This window comes from Euphorbia lathyris, chromosome 6 (genome assembly GCF_963576675.1).
Source record: "Euphorbia lathyris chromosome 6, ddEupLath1.1, whole genome shotgun sequence".
Classification (NCBI taxonomy): domain Eukaryota; kingdom Viridiplantae; phylum Streptophyta; class Magnoliopsida; order Malpighiales; family Euphorbiaceae; genus Euphorbia; species Euphorbia lathyris.
Genome location: NC_088915.1, coordinates 52,175,730 through 52,191,394, shown reverse-complemented (window position 1 = coordinate 52,191,394; position 15,665 = coordinate 52,175,730). Strand labels below are relative to the sequence as shown.

The 15,665-nt window shown below is 36.7% G+C and overlaps 1 protein-coding gene and 1 non-coding gene across 2 annotated transcripts; both read right to left on the bottom strand.

The window, feature by feature from the left end:
* Positions 1-3,537: 3,537 nt before the first annotated feature.
* LOC136232969 (9-cis-epoxycarotenoid dioxygenase NCED2, chloroplastic) lies at positions 3,538-5,699 on the bottom strand. Its single transcript, XM_066022461.1, has one exon. The coding sequence runs from the start codon at positions 5,588-5,590 to the stop codon at positions 3,812-3,814; it is 1,779 nt and encodes a 592-aa protein (XP_065878533.1). The 5' UTR covers positions 5,591-5,699; the 3' UTR covers positions 3,538-3,811.
* A 9,110-nt stretch (positions 5,700-14,809) lies between these two features.
* On the bottom strand, positions 14,810-14,916 carry LOC136234359 (small nucleolar RNA R71). Its single transcript, XR_010691246.1, has one exon. It is a non-coding gene; the product is annotated as a small nucleolar RNA R71 (small nucleolar RNA).
* Positions 14,917-15,665: the final 749 nt, after the last annotated feature.

Sequence of the window (15,665 nt, the reverse complement as noted above, 5' to 3'; positions counted from 1 at the left end):
CTCATATGTGCAGAAGGCTTATCAGTTCTCCTCACATCTAAAGAAAGGGCATGTCTCATCCATGGTTGCTCGGTGGCAAGAACGGCACCTTGTGTCTCTCACCTTTTTTTCGCAGATGACAGCTTCTTATTTTTCAAAGCAAAGAATAGAGAGGCAGAAGCTATTTTACATTGCCTAAAGGTATATGAAACAGCATCGGGACAGAAAGTTAACTACCAAAAATCATCTTTACTATTCAGCAAGGGATCAGCACAAGAGATTAGGCAATCAATAATCGGCTTGCTGGGCGTTAATGAAGTGGAAGATTTAGGTATGTATTTGGGGGCGCCAATTATTGTAGGAAGAAGTAAAGTGCAAGCATTCGGATATCTGAAAGATCGTATCTGGAACCGTATCAGCAATTGGAAGGAAAAATTCTTTTCTAGAGCCAGTAAGGAGATTTTAATAAAAGCAGTCCTACAATCGATCCCTACCTTCATAATGAGTGTATTCTTAATGACGGACCAGTTTTGTGAAGAGATTAGCAAGATGTTAAACAGGTTCTGGTGGAGGGCATCCGGCGACGCAAACTCGGGGATTCACTGGCAACAATGGGAGCGATTATGTATCCCAAAATCTCAGGGAGGAATGGGGTTCAGAAACATTAAACAATTTAACACTGCATTACTCGCCAAGCAAGGATGGCGAATCATTCAGGAACCCAAATCATTAATGGCTCGGATTCTAAAGGCAAAACATTTTCCAAATCTTTCTTTTCAGAAGGCGACCTTGGGACACAACCCCTCGTACATTTGGCGTAGTTTGTTGGCAGGACGGGATCTACTTCTCAAAGGGCTACGGAACAAGGTAGGAGATGGTCATACAATTGATATATGGGACAACCCATGGCTACCAGACAAGCTAAACCCGATACCAACAAGTGCTAAACAGTTCAACTTACCATCAGGAATGGTAAAGGATCTTATATGTGAAGATGGCAATTGGAATAGAGAGCTGGTTCAAGCAAATTTTAATCAGAGGGACCGGGAGCTAATTTTTTCTATACCAAGAAGTCTAGGATGTCAACAAGATGGTTGGCTATGGCAATTTGAAAGGAGAGGTGTCTACACGGTCAAAAGCGGATATCAGGTAGCTATCGGAAACCAAATAATGAATATTGTGAATCCACAGGTCAACTGGAATAAAATATGGAATATGATGGTAGCTCCAAAAATCAGAAATTGTATATGGAGATTACTGACACACTGCCTCCCAACAATGCACAACCTAGCGGCTCAACACAGTAGTCACCCCAATGTATGCCCGTTATGTAACGCACAAGATGAAACAGAACACCACGTGTTTGCTGCCTGTCCATTCACAAGACAAATTTGGTCGATTTACTTCCGGGATCAGTGAATGTTATCCATCGATAACTTTCGAGATTGGTTGGTGCATCGATTATCAGAAGGTTCGCCTGAGGAAATAAGTGGAATTGCAGTGGCAATTTGGAACATATGGAAACACAGAAATGAGGTGGTATGGAATAATAGCACAGCAAATCCCGTAACAATATCTATCAGAATTCAAAAGGAGATACATGAATGGCATACGGCACAGGAAGTTCAAAATACCAACAGCAGGAAGGTTTCGTCTCCTCCAACTCGTTGGCTACAACCGGCTGATGGCTTTCTTGTCTGCAACGTAGATACATGAATATTCAAAGAGGCAGGATACTGCTCGACAGGATTTCTCATCCGGGATCGTGCTGGCTCATGTATGTATGCTTACCACAGAGCAATGGAGGGTGTCTTCGAACCGATACTGGCAGAAGCTGTAGCTTTGAAGGAAGCTCTCTCATGGATTAAGCAATCAGGTTTATCTAGAGTTGAACTTCGCACAGATTGTCTAGCACTTGTTCAAGAACTACAATCCACCGCCTCTCACAACTCTTACTTAGCTGACATTCTTTTATTTTGTTCAAAGTTAGTACAAGAATTAGAGTTAGTCTCAATTTCTTTTGTAAAGCGTTCAGCAGATTCAGCAGCTCATTGCCTGGCAAGAGCGGTTGTCTCTGAGTCTGTTCGTGGAGAGTGGGCATGTCCACATCCGTTCCTTATCGATATTCTTTTAGCCGATTCGGCCTTCTAATAAAAGCAGCATTCTTTCAAAAAAAAAAAAAGATACAAGAAGATTGAAACATACCACGACTTCATTGAATTTGTTGCGAAAATCTGTTGAAATCGCAGCCAAAATCACAGTACTTGTTCGCAAGTGTTATCACGTTGAGAGAAATTCATAGTTGCTTCGCATAACAATTTTGTCCGCATTGGTGGTTTGAATAAAATAGGAATTTTTCTTAAAAATTAACAATACAAGTATCTAGTTTGGTAACATATGTTCTAATGGGTCCAAAAATATAAACGGACCTCTCAATTGGGCCAATTTTATAATTAACGCTTCTTTATATGGATTTAATAGTGATTACTTTCATTAAGCCTTTAATTTCTTCCCATGGTTGTAACCAAAATCAAATTAGGATTCTCATGTGACAAATGAAGAAAATATTGTACATATTTTACGAAATATCAGCAAAACCATGATTGCTTGCTCTTCTGTTTGTATTCTTTTGATTCACAAGCATATTTGTTGAATAATCTAGATATATTGTGTTGTTCATTGAATTCGAAGTTTGATTATTATTATTGTCATTCTCCCAATTATTGTTGCAATATAAGACATACTTGTAAAAGAAAGAAAGATTACAAAGAGCAGAGTAATCGCAAGAACAACATATGGAAAAACTAAAAAATTGGATCTAGAAAATCAAATTGGAAAGAAAAATGAATCAATCCTTGAAAAAAAGTATACAGATCCAAGAAAATTGAGAAGATTTTTTATGGAATAGAAAAGTTTCACATATAGTCTCTCATACTAGTATAATGGTAACATCAACATCTGTCTAACTAAATCAGCTTAACATTAACTGTAACTACTTAATTAACCAAACCTAACTATTTACTCTAATACAATGTGTAACATCAACACCCGGCTTAACATTAAATCTAACTACTTAATTAAGATCAACAATGTAGGACTTTGTCCATTAGTAATTAGTGAATGTATATATGAGAGTCATGTTTAAAACATAGAGTATAGAATATATGGAGCATTGGACGGTTGTATATGAAGAGCAAGTAACTCTCAATAGTGTGTTGAAACAAAAAGGGAGTATTTAAAAAGAGGGTGAAAATGACAAAACATGTACCAATTATGAAACAGCGGAAGTGAAAGTGATAACATGGAAATTGGCAAACATTAGCCCTTTATATTTCAACATAAATTGTGGGCACATGGAATGTTTCAGCCACATTAATTATTACATCATTTTACCCTCTATCTATTCTTCAAATTAACTCAACATGAAATACATGGAAAAAAACAGTATTCTTTTTATAATTTATCCTGTTCGAATTCTTTTCGATTTAAAGTTCTCTGTATTCGTTAAGATTTGAACTTAGGTATATTAGGATTCGAATTTGAGAAAAACAACGGTAATTAAGTGCAAAAGCAGAGTGTATATAATATAATATAAGAAAACAGGGTAAAATATATGAAAAGAAACAGAACAGAAACCAGCTGAGCTCGAAACCTAGCTACTGTCCAAAAGCTACAAGCTGGTTTCTTTTTAATACTAGTATAATATACACCAAACAAAAGGCTAGGCTTAGTCTTCTAAATGCTAGCTCAGGAGATTTTCCGGGGATAAAGACATCATCCCTCTGGTCAAAATCTCCTATTTACCACGGTAACTCTCATCCTTCAATTATGCTTATGCTTGATTCACCAACTCCTTTGCGTCTATGAACGTGCCGTGAAACCCGTAAGGCACCCTTGATGGCAATTTCACTGTGGCTTCTAGCTCTAAATTTTTAGCATTTATAATTTGAAGCTCTGACTTCCATTTCTTCTCATCATGTACAAAAGAGAGAATGTATCCATCATCTTCACCTTCATTATTGGGGTCGTTACCCGGTAGAAAAAAGGGCTCACCACCAAATTTTTTATCGCCGTAAATGTACTTTTTTACCTCCCCAGTAAAAAGATCAACCTTGGCGAAACCACTAACCTTAGGCCACGGCTCAGCAATGGCTAAATATGCGTACTGAGTCTTTCTTCCTAGCTTGTTCCGGTTCACCATCCCTGCTTCTAAATTGATTTGCTCTGTCTCTTCAATTATAGGGCGGCGCGTCGATTTACCCGTCTTCAAATTCAGCCTGATTTCCGACAATACACTCGTCAACTTCTCTTCACATTCGTTGAAAATAGAGTCCGGTGGAGTCATGCAAGATCCGATCACCACTACTTCATCGGATTCCGGTTCCTCCCACGCATTCCACAGATGAAAACAAAAAGTATCCGGCGACTCTATCCATATAATATCGTTGGAATCACGAGCATTCTTTGCAAGAATTCCGAACCGCGATACCTTGTTTTTGTCGTAGATAACGGGAGAACCACCGCTGATCATTTCTTGAAGCTTGAAAACCACTTGCTGATCAGGGATTACCACAAAATTCTCAGTGATTGCAAAATCATGCATCATCGTCGGGACATCGAGTGGGATATCGACGTCCGGTGATTTCGTTCCGTCGGGAAAAAATCGGAAGTACTTGAGGTAAGGCTTCTGAATGACGTCGTAGCTAAGAGCAAAAAGCTCTTTAGAAATAGGATCAACCTTTGGATGAGCAATCATTGTATGATCAAGTTGGCCATTGAAATCGTAACGGTCAACAGTTTCAAGATCACCAGACGGGGTGACACGTACTTGATAAGGAACATCGTCTTCCGACATAGCGAGAAGCCTGTCGTTGAAGTAAACAAGACCGGCGTTTGCTACTCCGGTACCTTTTTTATGATCAACAATACCGCATAAACCTCTAGCATAAAAAAGGATCAACCTTGCTATACCAGAGTGTCCATGGAGTTCCCCAATTGCTTTAGGAAAAACCGGCTTCCCCAATTCCTTCTCCTGTTTCAATCTTTCCGTTTCAGTGAAACGGCAAGCATAGCTAGCATTGCCGTTATCAATTGAGACAGCGTGAACCATACCGTCGCCGTCAAATAAGTGGTGGCCGGCGGTAGGCTCAAAAAGTGGGTTAGCACCGTTTCTGACATAGACACCATTGATACAATCAGGGATAGTTCCAGTGACCGGAAGAGAGTGGCGGGCAGATTGTTCAGGCACCGGAGCGTAATTACCGGCGATTTGGACATGGGGGTCGGCTGTTTTAGGGAGTTGATGTTGGCTTTCATGAGAGACTAAAGCATTTTCTGCCATATCTAAAGCAAAAGATGCAGCCTTTTGAAAGATATTCCAGTGGTGTGGTTGAGGTTGAGGTTGAGAAAAGGAATCATGTTTAGGAATCGCAGTGGATGGGGATTGATTGAAATGAAGAACAGAATGAGACTGTAAAGCACAGTGAATTTTAGATCTTTTAGGAATGAACTTACTCCGGTTAAAATTCAAATCGAGAAGTGAATTGGAAGAGGAAAGACGGCGAGAAAATTGGGTGGTAGCCCAATTAGCGGTGGTCGGAGCTGTAGACATGGAGTGAAGTGATCCAGTGGAAATTATGGAAGGAAAATAAAAAAGTATTGAGGGAGAGAGAGAAGAAGAAGAAAGAGTTTGTTAGTTAGTGTTTTGGGGGGAGAAGAGTGGGAAAAAAGGAGTATAAATAGAGTTGGGGGAAGAGTGGGTGACAAGGTCCACCTCCTCAGGGACGTAAGGGAAGACCACGTGGTGTATTTTTGGAACGGCACTTGGGGAATGGCATGATTCACACAATACTACTCTCCCCAATTTCATTTTATTATTATATCTTATCACACTAACCATATGTTATAAACTCAACTTGGAAACTATATTGCATATCAACCATATAAATTTCTTTAATCCGTGTACATTATAAACTCAAAACAATATAATTATACAATTTTTAGTTGATTTTAATATATTCTTTATTTCTATGCATGTCTATTCTATCCGATCAATTAAAATACCTTTCATTCTTTTTTTTTTTTTTTTTGAAAAAGAAATGTGACTTATCGGAGTGGCGGTAATGCGAGCCAAATTGACTTCTTCTTAGTAAGGAGTGCTTGGAGAAAGAGTTATATTGATTGTAAGGTGATCCCTGGTGAGAGTACGACAACCCAACATAGAGTAGTGGTGCTAGATTTTCGAAGTAGGAAATGTATAAGAAAACAAACACCTCAAGTAGAGACTAAGATTAAGTGGTGGAAATTGCAAGGGGAGAATCAACAAAAATTTGTGGATGAGATGACCAAAAAAGATATTTGGACTTGCAATATGGATTCAGATATAGATTCAATATGGAATAAGATGGAGCATAGTATAAGGGAAGTAGCGAAGGAAGTTCTAGGGGAATCTAAAGGTAGCATGCCACCGGGTAAGGACACATCTTGGTGGACAGAAGAAGTACGACAAGCAGTAAAGAGTAAGAGAGAATCCTATAAACTATTGGGGAAATGTAGGAGTGACGAGAACTACGAAAAATACAAAGAGGCTAAAAGGGAAGTAAAGAAGGTCATACGAGATGCTAGAGCAAAGGTGAATCGGGATCTGTATACAAGATTGGATACGAAAGAAGGGGAAAGAGACATATATAGAATTGCTCGGATGAGAGATAGGAAGACGCGAGATCTCGGAAAAGTTAAATGTGTGAAGGATGTGGACCAGAAAGTCCTAGTTGGAGATAAGGATATCAAGGAACGATGGAGGTCCTATTTTGATGACTTATTTAATGGAGATCGCCAACAAGATGTTGGAGATATAAGTATCCATCACGATATGATAAATCATGAATGCCTGCGGAGAATTCAAAAGGGTGAAGTCAAAATGGCATTAAGTAAGATGAAGTTGAAGAAAGCAGTAGGACCTGATGGCATCCCTATTGAGATTTGGAGATGTTTGGGAGAAAGAGGAATCGAATGGTTGACGACGTTCTTCAACAAAATTTGGAGAAACAATAAGATGCCATCAGAATGGAGGAAAAGTACCTTAATCCCTTTGTATAAGAACAAAGGCGATGTCCAAGATTGTGCCAACTATCGGGGAATCAAATTAATGAGTCACACTATGAAACTTTGGGAGCGAGTGATTGAACAAAGGCTAAGGAGGACGGTGAAGATCTCGGAAAACCAGTTTGGCTTTATGCCGGGAAGATCAACTATGGAAGCCATCCATCTAATGAGACAATTAATGGAGCACCATCGAAATAAGAAGAAAGACTTGCATATGGTTTTCATTGACTTGGAGAAAGCATATGATAAGGTACCAAGGGAAGTACTTTGGTGGGCCTTGATAAGGAAAGGCATTTCGCGGAAATATATTGACATCATAAAGGACATGTATGAGGGAGTATGCACGAGTGTACGTACTAGTGTTGGGAAAACTGAAGAGTTTCCTATTACGATTGGAGTGCATCAAGGTTCCGCACTAAGCCCATTTCTTTTTGCCATCGTTATGGATGAACTAACAAGTTCACTTCAAGATGGTATACCATGGTGCATGCTGTTTGCAGATGATATTGTGTTGGTTGATGAGACGAAAGAAGGAGTGGAGATGAAGTTGGAACTATGGAGGCAAACTCTAGAATCTAGAGGCTTTAAGTTGAGTCGAAGTAAGACAGAATATTTGGAGTGTAAGTTTAGCGGCCGTAGGAGTAGGGAGGCAGGGACAATCACCCTAGATGGGAGAGTTGTTCAGGCCTCGGATTGCTTCCGGTATTTAGGATCTATTATCCAAACGGATGGAGAAGTAGATGGAGATGTTGCCCATAGGATTAAAGCTGGTTGGTCGAAGTGGAAGAGTGCTACGGGTTTCCTTTGTGATCCCGGCATGCCTAATAGATTGAAGGGAAAATTCTACCGGACGGCAATTAGACCAGCATTGTTATATGGTACGGAGTGTTGGGCAGTGAAACACTGCCACATCCATAAGATGTCGGTGGCGGAGATGCGTATGTTGAGATGGATGTGTGGTCACACGAGAAAGGACCGGGTGCGTAATGAAATAATTAGGACAAAAGTAGGGGTTACATCTATTGAGAATAAAATGAGAGAAAACCGACTAAGGTGGTTTGGCCATGTGAGACGTAGAGCGCTTGATGCGCCGGTTAGGAGAACCGAAGAGTGGCAAAGGGATGTAGTGGTGAGGGGTAGGGGAAGACCTAAGCAAACTTGGAGGAGGGTGATCGAGAGTGATATGAGTTTATTGGGAATTGAGGAAAATATGGTAGTGGATAGGACGGAGTGGAGGGAGCGAATCTGTGTCGCTGACACGACTTGATTTTCACGGTTTTATATGATGGTTCATGTTAGCCGACCCCGAATCATTTCGGGACTAAGGTTTTGTTGTTGTTGTTGTTGTTTGAAAAAGAAATGTAAAGAAATAAATCATAATATTGTTAGATATTTTAAATATCCAAAAATGTTGCAATAAAAATAAATTTGGAATTAATCAATGCAAATTTCAGAAAAATGCAATAATATTATTAGATCTTAATTGTCAAGGTAGTAAGACAAATTAACTTATTATCACATATTTATGTCATTTGTCACATCATTAGATTAATAGATTTCATACAATTATTGGAGTTACGTGTTGTGTCAATTTTTAATTACTATATCAAAATGACTTAATTCTAATACAATCTAAAATCTTTTGCATTATAATTATGTTAATCTATTCAAATTAAATTAGTATCGATCTGGTGTCATATATTTAGATCACATAATTTTACTATGTAGGTATATTAATAGTAACTTCTAAACATATAAGTGAACATGGTAATATGTTCAAGTACTTTATGTCATTGTGGATTAATAATCTAACTATCTGAAAGTCGGCTGGTATCATATTGGCGAGTCATGTAATGTTTTTATAATAATATAAAAGGTTCAAGTCATATTTTTAAGTAATAATTGTAATTTTATTATATTTATTAATAAATGTGACATGTAAAAATATTAAAAAAATATATAAGAATAATTTTACTATTTGTGTCATTGTTGGGTTAACATGTCAATTCTAACCCAATTCAAAAATTTACAATTCAATTTTGTTTCGATCTAAAAATAACACATTACTTATACTAAGATAAACTCAAATATTAAAACTGTGTCATATAATAGGATACGTGTGTACTTTTACAATCTCTAAATATATTCCATCATTTATAGAGAGGACTAGTGAATTTTAACTATAACCAAGTTAGGAACAAAATTATAAAAGTCCAATTAGTAGTTAAAAAAAGAGTGATATAAGTTGATATTCATTTTACATCAAGTGATGAAGGTAATATACAAATAAGGAAAACAAAAGATATTATAATATTATATTTATAGAACAGTTTAACTGGCCAAGAAGCTATCTGGAAGAGAAATTTAAAAATTGGGACCAACAAATAGGACCATATGCATGGCAATTTTGGTCCATCAACATCTATCTATGACCCCATATTGTCTCTGACTACCAGATAACTTCCTTAACCCATATTCATTTATTTGTTTATCAGAATTCAAATATTTTATATTGTTTCTTAATCACAATCTACCTAATACAAATCAAAACATTTTCATTGAGCTATACATGTGGAATCACAATCTACCGATCAATTAAAAGATAGATGTATATTATCACTAAAAGTGATTAATCGTGTTAAGAAATAAATATATATAAATACTTAGTCGGTGTAGAATATTTTGTTTAAGTATAACAGTTTGACTATTGATGTACATAAAATCACATGAAAGGCAAGTTAGGGCAAGTGAGTCAATATAGAGTATGTATGACCATCCAAAGTTATTACTCAACAGTGACATATCCTACATTGGACTAATAATTAATATCTTCTCTCAAGAATCAAGAATCAGTAAACAGAAGAAGATTAATTAAAAATATAATTTTTAAGCAGTAAAACACAGTTACGTTCACATAAACATTGATGTGTGGCTATTCACCGTCAGATTTAGATTGAATAAATATAAGACTTAGGATGTTTTGAATCACCACTTTAAAATTTTAATTAGCCTAGATCTAACGGTGAATGGTCAAATTCGTGTGTTGATGAGTGTCCATGCGAAGAAAACTGATATAATAAATATGAAGCAGGCATCAATATCTATCTAGTGCACTTATCAGTTATCCATATCATAATAAATATATACCTCCATTAACATCATATCACAATCACATTCAACCTAAAACCCAAAAAAAAAGAGAAAAAGATTGCATGTAATGTGGCAGAAGGAAAGATAGAGAAAAGAGGTCCCCCCATTAGCCTTCAAAATCAGAAAGATAGAAGAGAGCATTAATGTTGGTATGTTCATATGGCTGCGGTCCTAAACTTTCCCAAGAGCCATCACTTAAACACAAGCTTGATAAAGATTGCTCTTTATTATGTGCCCATTTCTTTTTCTTTTCTTTTTATCTTTCTCTTTATTATAAGCTTCTGTTAATGTTAATATATATTCACCTCTGATGCTTCTAATCAGGGATTCTAATAGGAGATGGTGTGGAGGTTTCTATCTCAATCTCTGAGTCTGTTCACCAGTTTTGGCTCAGATTTTGGCTCTCTTCTTTGGACCCTCTGGAGATTTTTGAGCATAACCTTATGCCTGAATTATCTATTACTGTCACAGTTTTAAAGGTAAAGATTGCAAGCTCAAGTTGTTCATCCACTTTTTATAAGGAAATCAAGTAGCTGACTGGATAGCGAATTCCGCTCTGTTTCCTTTAGACTTCTGAGATGACTCAGAGTATTATTTATGAGGATAGGTGTGGCACTTGACTTCCAAGATAGGGCTTAGTTTGTTTTTAATTTTTTGGTTTGCTTTCTTTAACCTTCCCTATAATAATAATAATAATAATAATAATAATAATAATAAAAAAGAAAATATTCACTGGTACAATAGTATTAGTAGTATAGCTCCTTTTACTAGTCCCGGAGCATGGGTCTAATTTAGTCATGTGACCAGTGGTGGATCAAGTAGTGGCGGACCCCGAACCTAAAAATCCAGAACTAAACATGACATATTTATAAAAATAATATAAACAATATAAAATGCAAATTATATCGTAAAATGGGAGTAAAAAATATTTGTGTGCCTATAATAATAAGAAAATTAATGCCTAACAAGTGTCAATTTATCCCTCCAAAATGACATGTTCTGAAAATTTTGTACAAGTGCTTCATTTTTTATACAGATAAAGTAAATTAGAAATTCTAAATTAAACCCTAAATTAAAAATCCCGAAATTAGAAATCCTAAATTAGAAATTCTTAAATTAGAAAACCTAAATTAAACCCTGAGTTAGGAATGCCTAAATTAATAGAATTAATAGGAAAGAATTTGTAAACAACCAATATATAAGAAACCTCAATTTAGAAATCTCTAATTTAGAAATCATAAAATAAAATCTAGAAATAAAATAAACAATGGAAAATCAAAAACTTACTTAAAGTTGAGTGAGAGTAGAAAAGAAAATGGTTGGATGAAAGAATTTGAAGGAAAAGTGTTGAGAAATTTAGGATATTTTTTTTTTAACTTTCTCTATTTTGTTACGTTGTGTTCGAATAACAAAGAAAAAAAAGAGAAAGAAAGAAAGGCTTTCTCGTATTTAACAAAAGTTGTTGAATGGAAAGGGCTATCAATTTTTTTTTACAAAGCACCACCATAAAACGACGACGTTTTGTACTGCACAAAATGACGTTGTTTTGTGTAGCTGCTTTGTATAAAAAAAGACGATGCAAAAGATAGAAAATCTATCTTCTGCATCGTCTTCTTCAGTCGTCATGGGTGGAGAGACTCCAGTCTTTGCGGCCCCTAGCAGAGCCAGGAAGGAAAACCCTCTCTTTGGGGTTTTCCTGTAGGGCCGGAGGATCGGCCGATCCTCCCCACCTCTCTTGGCCCCCTTAGGATCAAATTTTGTGAGGTTAAAATGGGTAATTTGTGGAGTGATGCAATCACAAGTTGCATTTGGTTGATATGGAAAGCCAGTTGCGAATGTGTTTGATTCTGAGCGACCTTCAATCCAAAGCTCGCTTGTTTGTCTTCGTTCGTTCATTCAGGAATCCGATTTTATTAAACGAGATTACTGCTCTACGAGTCGGGATTGTAGAATTTTATATAGTATCTGGGTTGCTGCTCTTCCACCGCCTGCTCCAAATTTAATACCGATTCGATGGGTTCGGCCTCCTTTGGGATGGGTGAAAGTTAACATGGACGACTCGGCCATGGGAGCTCTAAGTTTGGCGAGATCATTAGAACAGCCCGTGGCTTTCCTCGGGGTTGTTTTGCTTTCCCTCCATGTATGCATATTTAGCGGAAATTAAGGCGGTAATGTTTTCCATTGATGTTGCGTGGGAAAAATAATGGCATCAACTATGGATTGAATCTGATTCTTTATACACGGTTAATCTGTTGAAGACGAAATCAACCTTAGTGCCTTGGTCGGTGCGTCAACCTTGGCTTCACTGACAGGAGTAATGTTCTTTGATGCAGGTCTGCATCACCCATATCTATAGAGAAGGTAAACGTGTTGTGTTAAGCCCAAAATATACCTAAAATATCATCATTATTTACATTAGTTTTGCTACGAATTTGTGCTGTTTATATCTATTTAGAGTACTTTTACGTCCGAATATGTTTCTTTCATGCAAGGTACCTAAATATTTGGTAAAATCCAAATAGGAGCGAAAAAGGTCAGAAACGAAGGAAAAATCCTACGAAAAGAGTCAAAGACAAAGAAAATCAAACGCATCGAAACGAAGACGGGAAATGAAGCCGGAGACGGGAATAAACACCCGTGTCGCGACTGAGATTCCCTATTCTCGATCGCGACATGCGTCCTCCTGACCTCTCTCTCCTCCGTTTTCGAAGACCAAAACCTGCCCCCCTAATCTCGGTAGAGATTTACCATTCTCGGTAACATCAGATTTTCTGTCAGCACAATATACACATGTTCGATTCCAAAGAAACGCGTCCGTTCGAGTGGATAGAAACGTCTCTTCGCAGCAGACACGTCCCCTAGACACGACTCTTCAACATCTATAAATAAAGTGTTGATTCAGAGTTGTAAAAGGAGATATTGAGAGTTAAGATTTAGTACAGAATTTATGCAGCAATTCTGAGTCAAGAACGATTCAGAGTTAGAAGTTTGATTTTGTAAAAACGATATGATGTAAACACATTGTTTATCAATTAATTACAAACACAGTAGCATTTAGATTTAGATTAAGATCTGTTCGAAGATTAGTTTACATTTTGGTAGTAGAAGAACCATCTCTATTCAGAAGATTCAGCAAGAAGATTAAGTAGCGGATTCAACCCCGGAGCCTGACAAACTCTAACGAGGTTTGAGGAAGGATTGACAACCCGGACTCACTAAGTCCTCTTGAATGCTTCCATGCTTTTTATTCTCTGTAAACTTGTATCAGATTCACATTTCATCTAATAAAGTTCATTTGATTCAATATAATTTTATGTAGAAATTTGGTAAAAGATCCGAAGTGAGTTCTGGTGTTTTCATTAAAACGTAGTTAAATTCAATATCTTTACAAGGAAACTTTGTTGAACACTTAAGCAAATTCATTCTTAAGGACGATATGATCGTTAAGTCGGCTTATCGGAAATAAGTGTTAATTTGGTTAAGGTAGCAATCTAACCCGATCGTAGGAGGATTGTCTACGGTTCAAAGCCTTTTAATTGAAGGAGTTTACTTTATTACACTTTTATGATTTATACAAAGTTTAAAGTTGTTTTCTTTGCTTAATGCAAACGAACACAATAAATCTCTTATTTTAAACACTAAATGTTTCTGTTTTGTAATTCATATTCAAAACAGAATTGATTTCTAACATTTTACATATTCTAACCTAATTCTTATTCAATCAATCTCAAAACCAATTTCAAATAACGATTATCTATTCTTATAAACCTCAAGTCGTATTTAAACTACACATAAATTAGTTTTTGTTGAAAAACGTTCCCTGTGGGATCGATATCTTTTTATTACTACAAGCAAAACCGTGCACTTGCGGAAATCGCTCAACAAGTTTTTGGCACCGTTGCCGGGGAACGCCAAATTTTTTAACAAAAATTTAGATTTTTCGTGTTTTATTTCGAATCTAGGTTTATAAATACTTATTTTAACTTTTTTATTTTATTTATTTTTATTTACTAACATATTTATTTTTCAATTCTATTTTGAAGGTAGTTTTGGTTCATGCAAAAATTTCAAGTTCATGCGCAGTTCTCGAAGTTCAGGCATTCCACCAAACCTGTTAGATCCAGAAATTGAAAATACACTTAAAAAGAAAAAGAAAGACAAGAAAAACAAAAACAAACAAAATTCCGAGCCAGAAAATATGGCAAATCCACGAATACTTATGGAATACGCTAGGCCAGGGGTGGCCAATGTAACCAATAGTATCGTTAGACCCAGAATCACCGCAAACCAATTTGAAATTAAGCCAGCTTTGCTTAATATGTTGCAAAACAATGTAACATTTTATGGGCTACCTAACGAAGACCCTTTCACCCATTTGACAAATTTCCTAGAAATTTGTGACACTTTTAAAATACCAGATGTGACTGCCGAAGCAATCAAACTTTGACTCTTTCCTTTCACTTTGAAGGATAGAGCCAAAGAGTGGTTAACTTCTATGAGTGGTGCAACATTTGCGACTTGGGAACAATTAGCCCAAGTGTTTTTATCAAAATATTTCCCTTTAGCAAAAACGGCAAGAGTCATAAAAGAGTTAACATCTTTTTCTCAAAATGATAATGAAACTCTTTATGAGGCTTGGGAACGTTTTAAAGAACTTCAACGTTTATCCCCACACCACCAATTGCCCGATGCACTTTTAATGCAAACATTTTATAATGGAATTAATCCTACAACTAGAGGTTCATTAGATGCTATATCGGGAGGGTTGTTTATGAAGAAGACATCCGCCCAAGCAAGAGAACTTTTGGAGGAAATGGCAATCAACAGCAGTATGTGGCCCGCAGAACGTGGACACATACCGGTGGCGAAACCATCGTCCTCAACCACATCATCAGTTAAAGGTATAGTGAATCTCGATCCTGTCGTGATGTTACAAGCCCAATTTTCTGCCTTATCGCATAAAATTGATAGGTTTATGGCACCATGTGATACCAATGGTAATCCAATCCAAATGGATGAGGATTACGAAGGTATGAGCGAGATTGAACAGGTAAATTTTGTCCAATGGCAAAACCAAACTAATAATCCTTACTCTAGTACTTATAATTCTAGATGGAGGAATCATCCTAACTTTAATTGGAAAGATAATAATAATAATGCAAATGCTAATCAAAATCGTACCAATAATTATCAAAATCAATCAAGAGATACGATTAGCACTTTATCTTCTAAAATCGACAAATTTATAGATGATATCGGTGGAAAAATAAGTAATCACGATGATGGTTTTAAACGGATCGAGAATAAATTCGACCAGCTTATTAAAAACCACTCATCCAGCATCCATAATTTGGAGGTTCAAATTGGTCAAATTGCTAAATCAATTCCATCCCGATAAGAGGGAAGTCTTCCTAGCCATACGGAAGAAAATC